The sequence below is a fragment of the Octopus sinensis genome, linkage group LG21 (genome assembly GCF_006345805.1).
Source record: "Octopus sinensis linkage group LG21, ASM634580v1, whole genome shotgun sequence".
NCBI classification, from domain to species: Eukaryota; Metazoa; Mollusca; class Cephalopoda; order Octopoda; family Octopodidae; genus Octopus; species Octopus sinensis.
This window is the reverse complement of record NC_043017.1, coordinates 16,621,174-16,641,727: the sequence shown is the minus strand read 5'-3', so window position 1 is coordinate 16,641,727 and position 20,554 is coordinate 16,621,174. Positions and strand designations below refer to the sequence as shown.

General features: G+C 41.5%; 1 protein-coding gene across 2 annotated transcripts in view; it reads right to left on the bottom strand.

The window, feature by feature from the left end:
* Positions 1-16,980: 16,980 nt before the first annotated feature.
* LOC115222885 (queuine tRNA-ribosyltransferase accessory subunit 2) overlaps positions 16,981-20,554 on the bottom strand; it is a 28,177-nt gene continuing 24,603 nt past the window's right edge. For both annotated transcript variants that reach the window (XM_029793268.2, XM_036511876.1), the window contains 2 exons: positions 17,996-18,121; positions 16,981-17,144 (listed from right to left, as the gene is read on the bottom strand). In XM_029793268.2, coding sequence (XP_029649128.1) covers positions 17,024-17,144; positions 17,996-18,121 — 247 coding nt within the window. In that variant the 3' untranslated portion in view covers positions 16,981-17,023. The remainder of the gene's footprint in view (positions 17,145-17,995; positions 18,122-20,554) is intronic.

The window sequence follows — 20,554 nt, the reverse complement described above, 5'->3', positions numbered from 1 at the left end:
ATATTTCCTATTACCCAAACTTCTTTATCTGCTCTCTCCTTTTCATGAGATTGATGCAGACTTTTCTCAATTTCCATTAGCATTCTCTCGAGCCGAGACTTCTCACCACTTTTGGTGTGCTTGCTCAGGCGGTTCGCAATCCTTGTCCGTCGTCTCATAAGAATCCTCCTTTCTCTGGGGATCCTGTTTTTGTTTTTATGTGTGTTGGCCCTGTACACTGGGACATATTTGTCACATATGGCTTGTATTATGGACATGAAGTGTTTGTGTTTCACGTTAATGTCCGGTGTGGAGAGACATTTAGGCCAATCAACTTCCAGTTTGCTTTATGAAAGTTTAAGTTGGAGAGATGGTGGATGCTTCGTATATGTTGTGTTTGTTCATTCATATATATCTTGAGTTCGTTGCACTGAGGGGCATAGAATGCATATTCTGCATTGATTGCGAAATCACAGGTGATATGTAACTAAATTCTGTTTTTAAATGACTCGCTTCGAAGATTGCATTCGGTACAATTTGTTTATTTTGGTAGTTTTGACTTTAAAAGTCCCTCCTAGCGTGCGGCATCTATGTGTAATGTGTAATAGTGCCCTCTATATAATATATATATATATATGTGTGTGTGTGTGTGTGTGTGTGTGTGTGTGTGTGTGTGTGTATATCTACTAGCAGTATCGCCCGGCGTTGCTCGGGTTTGTTTCGACCCTTTAGAATTGGAATTTTCGAAAAGTAAAAATGTTGCATTATGTAGCTTGTTATTCTCTTTAAGTGAACATTTTTCTGGGTGAAATACACCGAAAAATGGCGACACAGCAGTCAAAAAATCGTAAAAAATAGGGATTTTCATAGAAAAAAAGCACCTTTGTGTTGTAAATAATTTTTGGTATTAACATGGCCCGATTTGAATTTTTTCTTCTACGGAAGGAAGAGCAAGCCTTCTTCTATCATACTCTCAATTTTGGTCAACTTGCACCATAGGGTCTCGGAGAAGATAGTGTTAGTTGAAGGCTACCAAACCTGCGATACACAGACAACTTCAGCTTTATATATAGAGAGAGATACACACACACACACACTGGAAATATTTAATGGCGATATATCTTCATGTGCGTCTTGAATAAAATTAACATCTTGGGCTTCTTTTGTTTCACTGGTTTTAAATACGAATTCGGTTATCAAACGCTGTGAATTTGTTTTTGTTAGTTCTTTAGATGATTCTTCGTAACGTGCCATAATAACTTTCAAATTACGTTGGAATTGCACGGCTCGTTCAACATTGTTATTATTTGTAAGAAAATGATTTCCAAGTTTATAGGCTATTTGGAGTCCTTCTTGGATTGTACTTGCAGATAGTGGGACCCCTTCTTCATCATCACTACTATAAATTAACGTGGACTCATATACATTCTCTGGAATACTCTCTATAATTTGTTCTTCATTAGTAGCTTCGTCAATTGTTAATTCTTCAAAACCTTCTCTGTCAATCTGATGTGACAAATTGATGATATTAGAATCTAATTCGTTCCTATTTAGATACGAGATTTTTAGACTTTACACATTCTAGCCAAAGTGATCTCCAGCATGCAATTAAGGTGGATGCCTTTAATTTGGATAAAGCCAGGGCAGCATAATTAACACAATTAATTATAGTAAATTTTTTTCCATGCTTGAAAGATTGAAAGTGTACCATCTTTTTTCTAGTTCATCTACAATATATCTTATGTCTTCTTACTTCAAGAACGAAGAAGTTGTTAAACCAGTTAGTAAGTATTTCTGCTGTCATCCGATGAACTGGTAATTTACTGAATAAGACCAAAGACGCGTCACGTGCTTCATCTTCTGCTATATTTTTTTATTTGCGATCGTTATAGTGATAACCTATCCCAAAATATCGGTTGACACATCTAAAAAAAGAATAAAGGAGCATCAATTTCTTTGGAGACCAAGATCATTATTTTGGATCGCCTTCGTGAGAGTGATAGCTTCGTTCAGGCAGAAAGCTCGCTTTCACCCTCACGAAGGCGATCCAAAATAATGATCTTTGTCTCCAAAGAAATTGATGCTCCTTTATTCTTTTTTTAGATGTGTCAACCGATATTTTGGGATAGGTTATCACTATAACGATCGCAAATAAAAAAATATAGCAGAAGATGAAGCACGTGACGCGTCTTTCGTCTTAGACCCGACGCTAAAGACTGCCTCCGCAGCCAGGGGTATGTACGGTGCACAGGTCCCGCCCACACCGGATAGTGGTGGATCGCTATACGGAAGAAAAAATGGATTCGATTCTATTTTACTTCGCTAAATTGTTACTTAACCATGTTACGTAGAGTTTTGGCGTTTTGTAAATTATAATTCATTGATGTTACTTAATGGTTTACTTGCCACTTGCAATAAATTCCGTGGTCACACAAGGACAGGTGTTCGAACCGCGTTAAAGTAATAAAGAAAAAACAGTGCAAAAAAAATAATCGGTGTTTTTTGTTGGACCGTGTTGTTTCAAAACCGTGCAAAAGAGAATTGAATGTGTGTGTATATATATATATATATATATATATATATATATATATATATATATATATATATATATATATCTTTATATATAAAAGTGAGGTTGTGTGCTGTCTGTCTCCTACGATTTAGATTCCTAACTACTCCCACATTTTGCGGTGCAGTTTAACCAAAACCGGGTATCTTATAGTCGTGATTCATATCGAGCCCTTCTGGGTATTAGCGCGCGTCTACGATGAGTCTACGATTTTTAAAAAATTTACAATCAATTTTTCCCATTTTTAATGCATTTTTGGCATACATAAGGGAAGTAACTCTCTAAAAATTTATTAAATCTCAGAACGTAAAAAGCTACAGTAACACCCCCCTTTGTGGTTAACCATATTGAGATGGCTATTATACTTTACATCTCTAAAAATGCTTATATAGTTATTTCCCTTACAAACCCGAGCAACGCCGGGCGATACTGCTAGTATATATATATATATATATATATATTCGTTAAGGTAGAATCAACGACAAAAATGTAGTTCAAACTGTGAGATGAATATCATTTATGAACACCGCATTTAAATAAGAGTTACTGTTTACCACTGAGACACGCGGTTTGGCATATTTTTACAATGTGTCTACAGACATACACACACACACACACACGCACACACATACATACACACACACACAGACACACACACACACACATACAGATATACATATACATTCCTTCACAAAAGCATGCATAAAATTTTGCACACTGACTCAAACATATGCACACACATATGCACTCCTACGCTTGCAAGTGTGTGTGAGTGTGTGTGTGCGTGCGTGTGTGTGTGTGTGTGTGTGTGTGTGTGTGTGTGTGTGTGTGTGTGTGAGTGTGTGTGCGTGCGCGTGTGTGTAGTAAAATCGATAAAATCAGTGAACTTGCCGTCAAAAGTGCAAAATCCAGCTCTTTTTCCAGGTAAAAAAAGTGACAGGAGTGAAAAGAGAACAGAGTTTTACGTGTTAGAAAAACTGACTCCAACTCATGAGGAACGCAAGGACCACGTGAGATTCCTGCGTGTAGAGAGAGAGAGGAACTTGATGAAGCAGAAGGAAAGGGGGGGAAAGAGGGAGTGGAGGAGGGTGAGGTGAAGGGGAAAATTGAGAGCAGAGTGGATTTGGGAGATAAGAACGGTATTACTGAACTGAGAAGAGTTTTTTTACATAAGACCATTCCTTGAGTATTCTTGGTGTGCAGAAATGTCACAAACTAATGAGTAATGGAAATGGTAACTCCACTACGAGTTCTTTCACTCCAGTTAGTACGAAATAAAACCTACTTTGATAAACGTATTTCGGCGTGGACTATGTCAGTGGCCAGATGCGTTTCTGCTAGTGCCATGCGCATTACTTAGCACATATCTATATTCTTTGGCGAGCTGGTAGAATCGTTAGCACACCGGGCGAAATGCGTAGCCGTATTTCGTCTGCCGTTACGTTCTGGGTTCAAATTCCGCCGAGGTCGACTTCGCCTTTCATCCTTTCGGGGTCGATAAATTAAGTACCAGTTACGCACTGGGGTCGATGTAATCGACTTATCCGTTTGTCTGTCCTTGTTTGTCCCCTCTGTGTTTAGCCCCTTGTGGGTAATAAAGAAATAGGTATTTCGTCTGCTGCTACGTTGTGAGTTCAAATTCCGCCGAGATCGACTTTGCCTTTCATCCTTTCGGGGTCGATAAATTAAGTACCAGTTACGCACTGGAGTCGATGTAATCGACTTGATCCCTTTGTCTGTCCTTGTTTGTCCCTTCTGTGTTTAGCCCCATGTGGGTAGTAAAGAAATATATTCTTTTATCATAGAACTTATAAAATTGTAATGGACGGATGGACAACTTTCGAAGGAAGAGAGGCGGCAGTAAGAGGACTGGTGTGAGGCGGATAGCTAAGGGAAGTGGTAGAGGGTTGGTAACAGATAAACAGAAGGATGAGAAGAATTTGGTAAAGGAGTGTTGCTAAGTGAAGTGGTAGAGGGCTGGTGACTTTACAAAGGATGTCATTCGGAGAGGTGCGTTCTTCAGTCAATCATACACACACATACACCCATCCAAATAAACACACACAAACACACGACACATACACTCAATCACGCAACAACGAAGCCGAGGTTGTCGCGGGCGATAGATAGATAGACAGATAGATAGAGAGAGAGAGAGAGAGAGAGAGAGAGAGAGAGAGATAGATAGATAGATAGATAGATAGATAGATAGATAGATAGATAGATAGATAGATAGATATGCTTCTTTATTAGCCACACAGGGCTGCACACAGACAGGACAAAATTACAAGGTAGAGCTTTTCTTTTGGGTGTAAAAGAAAGGGGTCAAAAGGGATCGAAATGGAAAGAAGGACAAAATAAGGGGGGCGGATATAATTAAAGCAAAACAAAAAAAGGTGGGGGGGAAGGGAAAAAAATGAAATCAATAGGGGTCGTTATCACAGAAATGTCAATATGAAGTGTAAAGGGGAGGACAGGTGAGGTTTACCCGTGGAAAGAAAAGCCTACGGAAAAGACCACGGTACCCTCGGTCAATGAAGTCACATGTTATATTTCTTTCTTTTTTTTCTTTTGCAAATAAGCAACTCTCTGTATTAATTTTTACGGTTCATAGAATCATAGTCAAGGTGGTTTCGTCATTCATACGTGCCATCCTTGCTACATTCATCCATCTTGCCTCTCTACTCTCACTTTCCTCTTCAAGTGATACTTGAAGAAGTTGATGAGAGATTGACCAGAGAGGAAAGTGTTTGTCTCTAATCCTTTCAGGCGCGTCCACCAGATACATTCTTTCGCCATAGCCACAAGTATGATAAAAATAGCTCTTCCTTCCCGTTTGAAGGAAGGAGGCGTGACAATATTAACGATAGACTCGGCTGATAAACCGACACGTCCCACACGTGACAGCAGTCGTTCGACATAAGTCCACAGGTCGGAAATTGCTGGACACTGCACGATTGCGTGCAGAGCGGTTTCGTCGCTCTGCCCGCATCTCGGGCAGGTCGGCCCCGTGTTTCTCGAGCCATGCCTATAAAGCTTATCCCGAACGAGTAGCGCTTCACGGTAGTACCGCCAGGCCAGGGATCTCTGGAAGTTATCCATAGGTCCCGGGCCGAAAGTCGTTTGAAACAGGCGGGTCAGGTATTCCTCATCGACGCCCAGGTTTGCCCCAAGATCGTCGTCGTACCTCCCCTCCACTAATCCCCTATAGAATGCTTTGGTTGTGTTGAAGTCACTCAAGGTCGACCCGGGACGGCAGAGTTGCTTGAGAGCAACGCGACACTCGCGGTGCCATTCGCCCTTCTTTAGCCTCTTCTTGATCCACGACTGCAGCTCGGCCATGGAGATGAGCTGCGAGAAAGCGCGCTGTACAAACGGCGACCACACCTGTTCACTGTCGTCTACATAGAGCCGGAGATGTCGCAGTCTCAGCGCGTGTCTGCGCATCATCAACCACGGCATGCCCAGCCCTCCTTTTAACGGGTGTTGACAGCAAATGGATCGCCTGACCATCGGGACGCATCCTTTCCACAAGAAGCGGAAGAGAATGCGTTCTAGTTTGGTGATGGTAGGGTCGGGACAAGGTACGATGGTCAGGCGGTAGTAGATGATGGACGCGATGTACGCGTTCGCCACCTCCGCCCGACCTTTTAGGGACAGTTTCCTCTCGGCCCATTGCTGGGCGAGAGTGACCACCTTACTCGTTATCTCGTTCCAGTTCTTCTCCATTTGGAGGTCCGGACCGAACCAGACCCCGAGCAACTTAACCGGGCCGTCTGTACAGCGTCCCACGACGGAGGTACTGGTGGACGGCATGGGTTTGCTTCTCCAGGTGCCGACCCGCAAACCCACTGATTTTTCCCGGTTGATTTTTGCTCCTGTCACCGCTTCGTAGTCTTTCAGTGTCTCGCCGACCCGCTCGATGTGCTCGTGGCTTGACACTATGACGGTGACGTCGTCCGCGTATGCAGACACGCTCGTCCCGCATCCCAATTTTCGCGGGATGCCCCTCAGAGTTGCCAGCTTCCGCAGTAGTGGCTCAAGAGTCAATACGTATAGAAGCGCCGAAAGGGGGCATCCCTGACGAACCGAACGTGCAATGTCGAAAGGTCTCGATAGATGTCCATTTACGCAAATTACCGAACGGATGCCTCTGTACAAGGCAGCTATCCAGCCGCGGAAGACGGGACCCAAACCAGCCGCTCTCAGGACTGCCTCCAAGTATCGATGGTCTACCCTATCGAAGGCTTTCGATTGATCCAAGTTGATCAGGGCCCCACCCATGCCAGGTTCGTTAACTACCCTGTCTATGATGTAGCGCATCAGATGGAGGTTGTCATGGATGCTCCGGCTGGGCACGGCACACGTTTGTGCGTTGTCGACCAGTTTCTCGATGACAAGCGCCAACCTCTTGGCTAACACCTTTGTCAAAATTTTCAGGTCTGCATTGAGCAGAGTGATTGGTCTAAAGTTATCTATAATGTTCCCCTTGTTTGGATCTTTCTTCAGCAGAGTTACAGCTCCTCGACTCACAAAACCGGGTATGCTCCCGTTTTGCTGCCAGTTGCAGTATACCGCTGCCAAGACGTCTCCAAACAAGTCTGGCATATAATTGTAAACTCGTAGGGCAGACCATCCAAACCCGGCGATTTGTCTCTCGAGCATTCTGCCATCGCGTCCCGCACATCCGCCGCCGTGATGGCACCTTCGCAGCACTCTGCCTCTCTTGCCGAGAGTCGTGGTAGGCTGTGCAGGTAGGCACTGAAGTCCACCCTGCGTTCACGCTCACCACTCGTCCCGTACAGTCGGGCAAAGTGCCGCTGAAATGTCTCGCACATCTTGCTGGGCTCGAGCAATTCGCGCCCCTGTTCATCTACCAGAGACCGAATGGTGGCTTTGTTGCCCTGCTGCGCCTCCGCCACCCGGGCCTCCCTCGCGGCTCCAACACCTTCCATCCTTAGAGCACGCATCCTAGCCCTGACAGCACACCCTTCGTGTTTGGCGTTGAAGTGTTGTTCAAGGGCCAACCTCGCCGCTAAAACGTCGGACGTGATGCCACTTCTTATTGCCTCTTCTAACTTCTTAACTAACTCACCCTCTACTCTATTTCTATCTACGGCTAGTGCCTTGCTATATCTAATTGCTTCCGCTTTTACTGCTCTCTTGAGGGCGAACCACCATTTGTTGTTGACAATGGCTCCCGTTAAAGCCCTTTTTACTAACATGTTGATTCTGTCTCTGAAAACTTGTCTGGACGGGAATGATGCGTTCAGTTTCCAGTACCCAGGACCCTGTCTATGTGCCTTATCTAAGTCTAGTGTACACGTCACGAATTTGTGATCCGTGTAGCTGACTGTGTGGAATTGTGGACATCCTAAGTTATCCTTGTCTACTGTCCTACACAGTATCCTATCTAGATACGATCTCGACGACCCACTGCGGTTGCTCCATGTCCACGTTGGTGCATTTGGGTGGTCGAGTCGGTACCTGTCAGACAGTTGGAATCGTATGAGCAGGTCTCTGAGACATTTGCATCCCCTTCTGTTTTTGTCTCTCCCCACATAGTCTAGATGTGTGTCCAAGCTAGCATTCCAATCCCCCACTAAAAGTAAAGGACGAGACGTTCCCAGGAATACTTCTAGACGTCGAAAGAAATCCGGCCGACCTGTTAAAGGCGGTGCGTAGACTGATACGAGTCGAAAAGCGCACCCATTGCTGCCGTCGACATCCAGAACGATCAGTCTATCCTCCGGGTCTACGAATATCGTCTTGACTTCGACATCCAGGCTCTTGTGAAAAAGTACCACGGTGCCACTACCGCCCATCCTCGGCAGACAGGGAGCAAAATAAATGTTAAACTGTCCGCCAAACATGGACTTTAGGGCCCGTGGCTCGTGGAGTCTGGTCTCACTTATGGCTATGATTCCCAAATCATGTGACTTGATGTCATTTAGGAGGTATCCTTGTTTCCAAGGAGACCCCAAGCCACGCGCATTCACACAACCAATCTTGACCATGATTCTATTAGGGTGTGTGCTTTAAAACACAAAAAGGAAAGTACAGAGAGTTACTTACTTTTGTCGAAAGTCTTGGCTTCCTCGTTCTTTGATGTGTCTTCGAGGAGGTTTTTATAAAGTTTTTGGGAGAGATATTTTTGGAAACCCCCTACAGCATTTGGGAAGAGGGCTTTGAGTTTGTGGTGTTGTGTTTGTGTGATGTGTAGTATTTTGATGTGTTTGGGTGGTGTAGTGCGTGGATGATTGCTATTTTTAAAGTCATCTTCACAAATGTTTGTGTGGCCTGTGATGTACTCCATTAGTTTGGAGTCTTTGGTGTCTATCGCTGATAGCATTGTGTGTATTTTTGTGGTGTTGGTACTTGTTTGGTTGTGTATGGAGTTTTCAGGGTTCAGGTATCTCCCTGCTTTGGTTGCGATTTCTTGTTTGGTTTTTTTTTATCTTTTTCTTTTACCCCCTGTGGCTATTTGCCATTCTGTCGAACTTTCATCGTTAGATGAAAAGTCTGACGAATCAGCAGGGGGTAAGGGTAAAGCGTCTGGGTCTGTTTGTGAGGTTGTAGATATTGTTGTGGTGCGCGGGGAGGGTGTTGCTGGTGAGTTTGTTGTGGTTATTGTCTCTCCTACATCCTTGGTGCTTGTCTTCTTCGTTGTTATTCTCGGTGTTGGAATTGGTTTAGTTGTTGTTGGTGGTGATGATTCTGTTCTTAGCGCTGGTGTTGGTGTTGTTTGGTTGGGTTGGCTTGTTCTTTGTTGTTTTTCATGCATTTCTGCATACAGCTTCTTGATTAGCCGTCCATATTGTGGTGTGGGCAATAATGCTGGCTTTTGTGGTTTTTCCTGTGGCTGTTGTTGTTGTTGTAATTTAGCGGCAGATTTGCACTCCTTTTTGAGGTGTGCCTCACTGCCACATGTATAGCATCGTGGCCTTCTGCCCTCGACTACTACGTACAACTTGCGGCCATCCGCAAGATGTACGTGGGTGGGAATTTTGTTAATGTCGTCTTGACTTATGTGGAAGAGGAACTCCATTCTCTTTCCCAGCCAGTCCTTGTTTTTCGAAACAGCGATATCCAGGATGTTTAAGTTCTCCATTTCGGATGTTATGGCGGATGTTATCCACAGTGTTGTAGTTACTTGGGGGACACCACTGATAATGACCTTCGTCACCTTCTGGCCAAGGTAATTCGGTGTCATCGTTAGTTCATCAGAATGAAGGGTTATCGTTGAGAATTTCTTCGCCAACTCTTCATTCTTAAAAACCACCTGTACGTGGGCGAACTTGTTCGCCCAAGTCACATAATCCTTGTATCCCCAGATAGGCACTTTTCTATTTTGTCCGTGCTTGCCTTTTCTGGACTTTTAGTTGTTTTATTTGTTATTTTATAAACAATGGTTTTCTTTTTTTCCTCATTCAGTATGTGTTGTGGTATGTGTAAGAGTATTTTGCCGTTTTCATTGGTGATAAGGTTTCTGCAATCTTTTATTTGTTGTGCAGTAAACGATACTCTTGTTACTTTTTCTTTTATCGCCTCGGCAAAGTTTGTTGTTGTTTTGTTATTGTTGTTACTGCCGGTGGTGTTGGTGTTGATGGCAGGGGTGTGGGTTGTAGGTTTGTGGTTGCTGATTATGCAACTAGCAAGGGGTGGAAAATTGTCTGCGTAATTTGGTCCTGCATTAGCGCAAATTTCGGCATTTCGTTTGGTTGTCGTTGTTATTTTTTCACTTGTTGGTGATGGAGTGAGCAGTGGTTGAAGGGAATTGTTGTTGTCGTTGTTGTTGTTGTTGTTGTTGTTATTGTCGTTCTTGGTGACGGCGGTGGTGTTGGTGGTATTAGTAGCATTGACGGCACGGTCTTTGGTGGCGGTGATGGTGATGTTGGTATTGTTATTGATGGCGATGTCTTTAGCAGGGATAGCAGTTTTAGTAGCAGATGCTGCCATGGTGTTGTTGTCGGTGTTGGTGGTGGACTCCCTGGTGGTGTTGACGGTGCTTGGCCTTGCGACCTTTGTTTGTATTTGTTGCTGATGGTGGTGGTGGTGGTGGTGGTGGTGACAGGGCTGTTACTACAAGTGGTTGCAGCGTTTATTCCAAAATCATTTATGTTTGCACTTTGCGTGCATAAGTTCTTTTTTTCTCCGAGCGTTTCCAGACTAGGAAAATGATGGTCGATAGAGGAACGCGACCATCGTTCTACAATACAATTTCTCGACATTTTCAAAATGTCGAAAAGGAAATTACACAAATTAAATAGGGTTGAAACTGCCCCTAGGGGCGAATTCCTCCCTTGGAAAAGCACTCAAACGAAAGTTGGGTGCCTTACACACCTTATTTACAAAAATGTACACAAAATATGGGCTATAGATAGTCAAAATAAACGATTACCTTCGGAGCCGAACTGACATCACGTCCGTCGATAGATAGATAGATAGATAGATAGATAGATAGATAGATAGATAGATAGATAGATAGATAGATAGATGGACGGACGGACGGACGGACGGACGGACAGACAGACAGACAGACAGACAGACAGATAGATAGATAGATAGATAGATAGATAGATAGATAGATAGATAGATAGATAGATAGATAGATAGATAGATAGATAGATAGATAGATAGATAGATAGATAGATTGGATGGATGGATAGATAATGTTTCTTTATTAGCCACACATGGCTGAACACAGACGGGACAAATTACAAAGTAGAGCTTTTCTTTTTAGGGAGAAAGAAAAAAAAGATGGGGTAGGTTTTCGATTAAAAGGGATTGTGAAAAAAACGATCAATAGGAATCATGTATCACAGAAATGGTATGATGTAAAGTGTAAAGGAGGAAGCAGATAAAGTTTATCCGTGGAAAGAAAAGCCTACGGAAAAGACCACGGTAACCTCAGTCAATAATGTCACATGTTAACACATTTATTTGCAAGTAAGTAACTCTCTATTTTAATTTTTTTCCGGGTTCATAGGATTATGCTCAAGGTGGCTTCCTTGCTACATTCACCCATCTTTTTTTTTAAACATTCGCTAGACAAAACTTGTCTCTCTACTCTCACTTTCCTTTTCAAGTGATACTTGAAGACATTGATAAGAGATTGACCAGAGAGGAAAGTGTTTGTCGCCAATCCTTTCAGACGCGTCCACCAGATACATTCTTTCGTCATAGCCACAAGGATGATGAAAATAGCTCTTCCTTCCCATTTGAAGGAAGGAAGCGTGACGATATTGACGATAGACTCGGCTGATAAACCGACTCGTCCCACACGTGAGAGCAATTGTTCGACATAAGCCCACAGGTCGGAAATGGTTGGACACTGCACGAGTGCGTGCAGAACTGTTTCGTCGCTCTGACCGCATCTCGGGCAGGTCGGCCCCTTGAGCCGTGTCTGTAGAGCTTATCCCGAACGAGTAGCGGTTCTCGATAGCACTGCCAGGCCAGGGTTCTCTGGAAGTTGTCCATAGGTCCCGGCCTGAAAGTCTCCTGAACAAGCGGGTCAGGTAATCCTCGTCGACGCCCAGGTTCGCCCCGAGATCATCGTCGTACCTCCCCTCCACTAATCCCCTATAGAATGCTTTTGAGGATGGTGGATGGAGAACTTCCACCTCCAACTCCTGTAATTTCACCAATGTCATTTTTGCGATGTATGGTTTGGTGTTGTCTTGCAATAAGATAGGAGTTGGTCTGTTGACTAATTTAGGCTGTTTTTCTGTAAGTTTCTGCATCGTTTGGTCCAGTTGGCTGTAGTTATACTTCGGTCGTGATTGATGAGCCGGGTTTAATGAAATTATAATGGATCATACCTGCGCCAGACCACCAAAGACTCACCACAGCTTCTTTTGATGAATTTTGCTTTGGGGACTGTGTTTTGGTGGCTTGTCTTTGTATCATTTCTGTAGTTATCTTTCGGCCAAGGCGAAGTGAGGAGGTGTCAGGTTGGCGGTTGGGTCGGAGGTCTAGGAAGTGTTTGAGGGCAGGAAGTCCTTCGATGTGTGGGATCCCCGTATATAGTCTCTTGATATCAAAAGTGAAGGGAAATTTAGAGGGGCCGAGAGGGAAGGAGAAAGAGTTGCAGAGCCGGAGAGCATGGTTAGTGTCGTGGATATGGGAGGGGAGGAAGCCACAAGTGGGGGTAGGGGGTGGACACGGTCGAGGTCGGTAGGTTTGATTGTATACGAATGTACATGTCAGCCCGTGTGTATGTGCTCTATCGCGGAATGACTTCCTGCAACCTTAAAGTCTGTTGTTTTATCTGTTTGTTTATTCTGTTTGACAATAACAAACGAGTTGTATGTGTTATTTTATTTATTAATACACTAACGGCAATTATATATAATACGCATCATTCAAAAAGGCAATTTACCGATTCTTGAATATAATGGGAGCAATGGAAGATTAAGTTATTGACGTATTCATATTGCATTAAGAGTGAATATTTCTTTATAAACAATATTTTTTGTTTTATTTCGGGGTGCATAAGCAAAAGGATTTGCTTTTGCTTCCACGCGTGATGCCTCTATATAAAGTTGACAATGTGAAAAGCATGGTTGTTCAAGTTGTAATCCAACAATTTTTAGTGTTTGGCCCTGAGTGTTATTAATGCTCATGGCAAAAGAAACTCGGATAGGAAACTGTAACCGCTTAAACTGGAATGGGACATCAGATGGTATAACTGGTATGCGGAGAATGTAAACGATCTCACCTTTACCACAACCAGTGAGAATATTTGCCTCAGTGCAGTTCCTCATACGTTTTTGCACAATCAGTCTTGTACCATTGCATAATAGGAGTACTTTTTTCAGCTGATGACCAATATCTGGTGGTTCTAGTGAGTTCAGAACTTCGATGAGGTAGTTAACACTCTCAATTGAGTTATAAGTGAATATTTCTCCCGGAAGTTTATTCAATTTTGCTATTTACGGCAACATTTACTGGAGCCAGAATAGCTTGCTCACGGATCCAACCTGTATTGTTGTAATTATGAAAAAGATTCGGAAAGATTTCACCAAATCATCGATGGAATCAGCTGAATTACATATACTGGATTGAGCGTAAGAAACTGTTCTTCATCAATTCTAAATTTCCCTTCACCGAGTTTCAAAAGCTGCTCTGCAAATAGTTCGGCTGATTGATCTCTTGAAAGCTTCGATCTCATATTTGTCGAAAGCTGAAGTGTTTTTACATGGTGCCATGATACAGAATATGGAAGCATCGAGCTCGTCCACTTTTATTCCCCTTGGAACAACTTGTAGTGTTTGTCAGAAGTTTCCTGGAATTAAAATTTCCAATGTCACATGATGTTCTGTCCACAGCTTCAAAACCATTTTTGTGAGCCATGGTACATTCGTCCCAGACAATTAAGTAGCATTTTTGTATTAGTTCACCCATTTCAGAATTTTTAGGTATATTACACACTGGATCTTCTTTGTTAGATAAATCTAAATGTAACTTAAATATTGAATGGGTAGTCCGACCTCCGGGTGGTAATGTTGCTGCAATCCCAGCAAGTAGCTTAAGCTATTTTATTTTCTTGACAAACTTCTTTCAAGCTTTCCCATGAAGTCGGCCCCTTTTTTTATATGAAGCATTCGCTTTCGTTAGAATGCACAGTATATACTCTACCAATTGTTGTGCCAAACGTAATCCCAGGATGTACCTATTTTGCGTCTATTCCATTTATTATTACTCCATGTATAATAAGAAGGAACCTCGTGATATACTAGCGTTTTGCCAAATTGTCCCCCCGACAAAGATTGAAAAGGATTGTTAAAGTGGTATCCTTTGCATCTGAAACTTGATTTGCAGCTGTCACAGCAGTGAAGTAAACCATTTGACCATTTTCTAAATGTTGTTGAACGACTGGGAGCCTTTCGTGGATTGAGAATCCAAATATGCGCCAAAAGGCCTCATTACTGCTTATATGTCTCCCTAATTGGTATTCTTTAAATCGACAGGCCATATTCCCAAAGAGAATTGAAATATTCAGTTTTGAATTTGAACCAGGGTGAGACTACTTCTACGGATTTGCTGTCTTTACTTTCATTCTGACAGACAAACAAGCAAACAGACAGAAATTCAATTTTATATATATACAGAAGATAAATAATGCAGTGACCTAGCAACATCGTGAGCGCGCCGAACAAAATGCTTGGCAGCATATATACTACAGAATGAGAAGATCACGCTGATGTTTTTTTGTTTCTGATGAAGGAATAACTGAACACAATACTTCAAATTAAAATACAGAAAGAAAATTGTGCAGCAATGAATGCTTTATAGATCGTTGAGTGTCAATGCAACAATCATACGCATTGCAGCACAAAATAACCGATCTTTTTGACTGATTGACCGTATGGTCTAAGCCATCTTTGTTCCCTTACACCTATAAGCAGATGGCAATCATTGATTTATATTTATCATTGTTGCATCAGTAGTAAATCATTAAGGACTATAATTTGCGGTCAATAAGATATCGGATTATCAGCGGATTTCAAGCGGGGCTCATTGCAACTATAGCAACTGCATTAATGACCGACGTTCCAGCTTTCCACGCGCTCAACGCTCTTCGATTTAATAAACTGTCTCGGTATCTACCTTCACACACACACACACACACAAGAATTTGTTTTATTTCTTTGCTCTTTCAGTAAAGATACTTTATTAAATCAAATGTGTCTCTTATCTATCTATCTATCCATCCATCCATCTATCTATTCATCTATCTATCTATCTACCCATTCATCTATCCATCCATCCATCTATCTATCCATCCAACGCGCTATCAATATATCTCTCTATATGTACGTAATTTTTTGTGTATGTTTATGTTTGTGCGTGTGGAAGCAAAAGCAAATCTTTTTCCTTATGCACCCCGAAATAAAATTTTAAAATATCTTTATATATAAAAGTGAGGTTGTGTGCTGTCTGTCTCCTACGATTTAGATTCCTAACTACTCCCACATTTTGCGGTGCAGTTTAACCAAAACCGGGTATCTTATAGTCGTGATTCATATCGAGCCCTTCTGGGTATTAGCGCGCGTATATGATGAGTCTACGATTTAAAAAAAAATTTACCATCAATTTTTCCCATTTTTAATGCATTTTTGGCATACATAAGAGAAGTAACTCTCTAAAAATGTATTATTAAATCTCAGAACGTAAAAAGCTACAGTAACCCGCCCCCTTTGTGGTTAGCCATATTGAGATGGCTATTATACTTTACATCTCTAAAAATGCTTATATAGTTATTTCCCTTACAAACCCGAGCAACGCTGAGCGATACTGCTAGTTGTTTATAAAGAAACTAGCAGTATCGCCCGGCGTTGCTCGGGTTTGTAAGGGAAATAACTATATAAGCATTTTTAGAGAGTTACTTCCCTTATAGATGCCAATTTGGGCTTTCTTAGCCATTTCTGTTTTGGTGTCTTCAAGCCATGAAGCCGTTGTTCTAAAAGAACGCTGGTCTCCTTGACAACGCTTTACGACGTTGATTTCCTTAAACTCCCTTCCCCACAGCTTCACGAGGGAGGGAAGAAGGGGGAGAAGCAAACACAGGTGCAGGTGTTTGAGCATGGACGCCAACTCCGCTGCCATCGACACACGAAAAATTATGCATTAAAATGGAATAAAAAATGATGTTAAATTATTTTTAAAATCGTAGACTCATCGTAGATGCACTTTTGATATCAAGAGACTATATACGGGGATCCCACACATCGAAGGACTTCCTGCCCTCAAACACTTCCTAGACCTCCGACCCAACCGTCAACCTAATATCTCCTCACTTCGCCTTGGCCGAAAGATAACTACAGAAATGATACAAAGACAAGCCACCAAAACACAGTCCCCAAAGCAAAATTCATCAAAAGAAGCTGTGGTGAGTCTTTGGTGGTCTGGCGCAGGTATGATCCATTATAATTTCATTAAACCCGGCTCATCAATCACGACCGAAGTATAACTACAGCCAACTGGACCAAACGATGCAGAAACTTACAGAAAAACAGCCTAAATTAGTCAACAGACCAACTCCTATCTTATTGCAAGACAACACCAAACCAGGACTTCCTGCCTCAAACACTTCCTAGACCTCCGACCCAACCCCCAACCTGACACCTCCACACTTCGCCTTGGCCGAACTTGTTCTCTCTTTCAACTGCTTCTCGTTTGCAGGGGAGTTTTACCAACAGGTCTTGGAAGTGACCATGCGAACGGGAATAGGACCCCTCTTTGCGAGCCTGTTCGTTGACTATGTTGAAGACCAAATATTTTCAAGATTCACTGGCCCCACTCCTGAACTAAACGGTTGTTTTATTGTGTTCTTTGAAAAAAATAACCAAAATCCTTTCTATGAAATCTTTTATACATAAAATGATAGAAAAATGCTTGAAACAAACAAACAAACAAAAAGAAAGAAATCAGGTATTTGAAGAACAAAATATTTATTTAACATAATTTGGTTTATTCTTTGTCTAACATTGATGCCTGTTCTTGGATGAGTGCTTTGAGCTGAAGAAATGTATTGTCTTTTAGAGCCTGACGTATTGCCTCAAAGTAGCTGAAATAATGACTGAAGTTGTGGCTGCAACAGAAGGAACAATGGTCAAATACACCAAATGGAAAAAGTGACTAACATTTTGATGTCACATAAGATGAAGAAGTACATTTGCTAAACAGTGGAGAATGTATTTGTATCATAATTGGTGGACATTTGTAGCATTTGTAATAAGGTTTCTAACGGGACAGTCTCTAGTCTGCTGTGTGAGATAAACTTAGCACAGAAAAAATAACACAAAAGGTGTAAAAGGCAGAGGGTTGGATATAGATAGACAGACAGATAGATAGATAGATGGATGGATGGATGGATGGATAGACGGACGGGCAGACGGACGGACGGACAGGCAGGCAGACAGACAGACAGGCAGACAGACAGACAGATCGTTAAATAGATAGATAGATAGATAGATAGATAGATAGATAGATAGACAGACAGACAGACGGACGGGTGGATGGATAGATAGATTGATTGATGATTGATTGACTAAGAGAGTAAGTCGTTTATGCTTTGGGTCTTCAGTTCCTTGATGGAGTTGTAGAGTACCTGAGACAAACAGCATGTCTTAGGTACTTTGAGAGCTGGTGAAGTCCATCCCTCTCTACAGACTGTTTCTTCCAGAAGAGACAGTCAGACAAAAGGAAGACTCCAGTGCAAGGGTTTGCATTTTATTCATTAAAGTTGACCCCAGTGGGATTTGAATTCAGAATGTAGAGAGAAATCTACTAATCCGGTTTCTGGTGGGTTTCCATCAGCCAACTTTTCACTCGGGGAATATTGATCAATTTGGGATTATGACAGAAAACAATATACAAAAATAATACAAAGTATCTTTAAAATCAAACAACAAAAGAAAAAGTATATTCTGATACACATACAGCATGAGCAGAACACGAGCTAGTATTTCAGAAGTCTTTAAGAGGTGATTGATGTAGGCTCTTGTAAAATTGGTACATGAATAACAGGTGCAATTGTCCAAGATTGGTGAGAAATCTTCAGCATAACTGGAAAAAAAAAAAAGTTATACAAAACAAACTCGTTTTTTCAGTCATGTCAACTGGAATAAGACTGATTCGGGGGGAGAATACAGTATGAGATTTCAACTTATGACCAACAAGAACAATGCTAACATTTCAATATATTTGAAGTATTATCCTTATGTTTGCTATTTTCCTAACTTTTAGTAAAGGCTGTGGAGTCAGCACACAAAATCTGTGACTATTTGTAATTTGACTGATCACATATTTCTTATACTGTGACATACAGGCCAATGGCCAATGTGAATGATCAAGCTACTTTCTAGCACTAACTTGTTGAAATCTGAATTTAAAGGTTATGCCACTGAGGCCCTTTTTTTTATATTATTTATTAATGAAGATACAAACAACTAAGTATTAAGACTTAAAAATTAGAATAAAAAGAACAAATTTATATTACAGAGATGTACTTGCATAGCAAGTGATTTGATCTGAGATCGTGTGCCGAAACGAAAACAATTACAGCGTTGAAGATGTTTATAAGCCACTAGCAGTATCGCCCGGCGTTGCTCGGGTTTGTAAGGGAAATAACTATATAAGCATTTTTAGAGAGTTACTTCCCTTATAGATGCCAATTCGGGTTTTCTTAGCCATTTCTGTTTTGGTGTCTTCAAGCCATGAAGTCGTTGTTCTAAAAGAACGCTGGTCTCCTTGACGATGCTTTACGACGTTGATTTCCTTACACTCCTTTCCCCACAGCTTCACGATGGAGGGAAGAAGGGGGAGAAGCAAACAGGTGCAGGTGTGACCATGGACGCCAACTCCGCAGCCATCGACACACGAAAAATTATGCATTAAAATGGAATAAAAAATGATGTTAAATTATTTTTAAAATCGTAGACTCATCGTAGACGCGCGCTAATACTCAGACGGGCTCGATATGAATCACGACTATAAGATACCCGAATTTGGTTAAACTGCACCGCAAAATGTGGGAGTAGTTAGGAATCTAAATTGAAGGGGACAGACACTCACACAACTACAGTTTTATATATATAGATTTAAGAAACACACAAAAACCGTTAGATTCACTTCAACATTTAAGTTTAATTTGTCAAAATATTTTCATCGCTTTGAGACTGGTCGAACCGTCCAACCTATGCTAGCATGGAAAATAGATGTTAAACGATGATGATGATGATGATATATTTGCCAATCTAATTCCATCAAAACCTGTCTCTGCTAAGTTTCATTTCAAAAGTGTGTATTTTTCAGAAAGTTATTAGAACTCTCATTCACTGACAAAAATCCGTGCTGCATCTGAGAAAGTAACAGTTAGTTCGTTATATATATGTACGTATGTGTGTGTGTATGCACGCACTAATGCATGCATGCATGTATGTATATACGTATGTACGCTATGTGTATGTATGTGTGTATATGCACGCGCACACACACTATAAACTTAAAGCTATAAACCTGTAGTGATGGATAGATGTAGACTGACCACTCATCACAACAATATCAAATTTCAACCTCCCCACCGTGGAAACTAGGAAGTGATTTACGACCCTCACCCCCAAAACAAAACTCTAAAACCTATTATCAGACATTTATCTCTATATCACAAAACTTTTGTTTTACTATTACTTTTTTTTTTCTTTTCTCCCTTACATCTAGTTAGTTCAGGTTATATATATATATATATATATATACGTATGTGTGTGTGTATGTATGTATGTATGTGAGTATGCACGTACGTACGCATGTGCGTATGTATGTATGTATATGCGCATGTATGCATGTGCGTATGTATGTGTGTGAGTACATGTATGTGCGTAGAGAATGACTCAGCCAAAATTTGACAAAGACTGCGGAAAATGGTTCACTCAACAGCACAGAAAATTTGCATGTTAATGAAAAGGGTAGACATTGTTGATTAATAAACTAAATCACTAATCAAATAACATTACTAAGAACTAAAGCAGTGAATTTGACAGTTGTTGCTTAGCACTCAACAAGGAGAATCTGTTGAAGTGTTACCCCACCCCACCCCCATTGGCTAGTAGTGAGAATAGATTTGGTGTAACTGCCATAAAGATATGCGTCCGCCCCATCTGGTTACTTTTCCTTGTCCAAATAACATAAATTTTGTTTTTCATCCTTTTGGGGTTCAGTTACGTAAATTGCATAAACCAGTAAGAGCTCTATCCAGAGGGATCATTGGTTGCTGGACATGCCAAATCTCACTGAAGTCACACCTAAACAGATGCTTTGAATAATGTATTTCCAGGTACATTATGACTGAAAAAAAAAGAGTTTGGTCACAATTTGAATGCCTTTAATTGTAGTTCTTTTTGATCAAAGCCAACATGAGCTTATACAACAACAACTATAGAAGCTTCCTTAGGAAACTAGATTGTAACCAAAGTGACAATTCCTTTATCATAATAACCAATA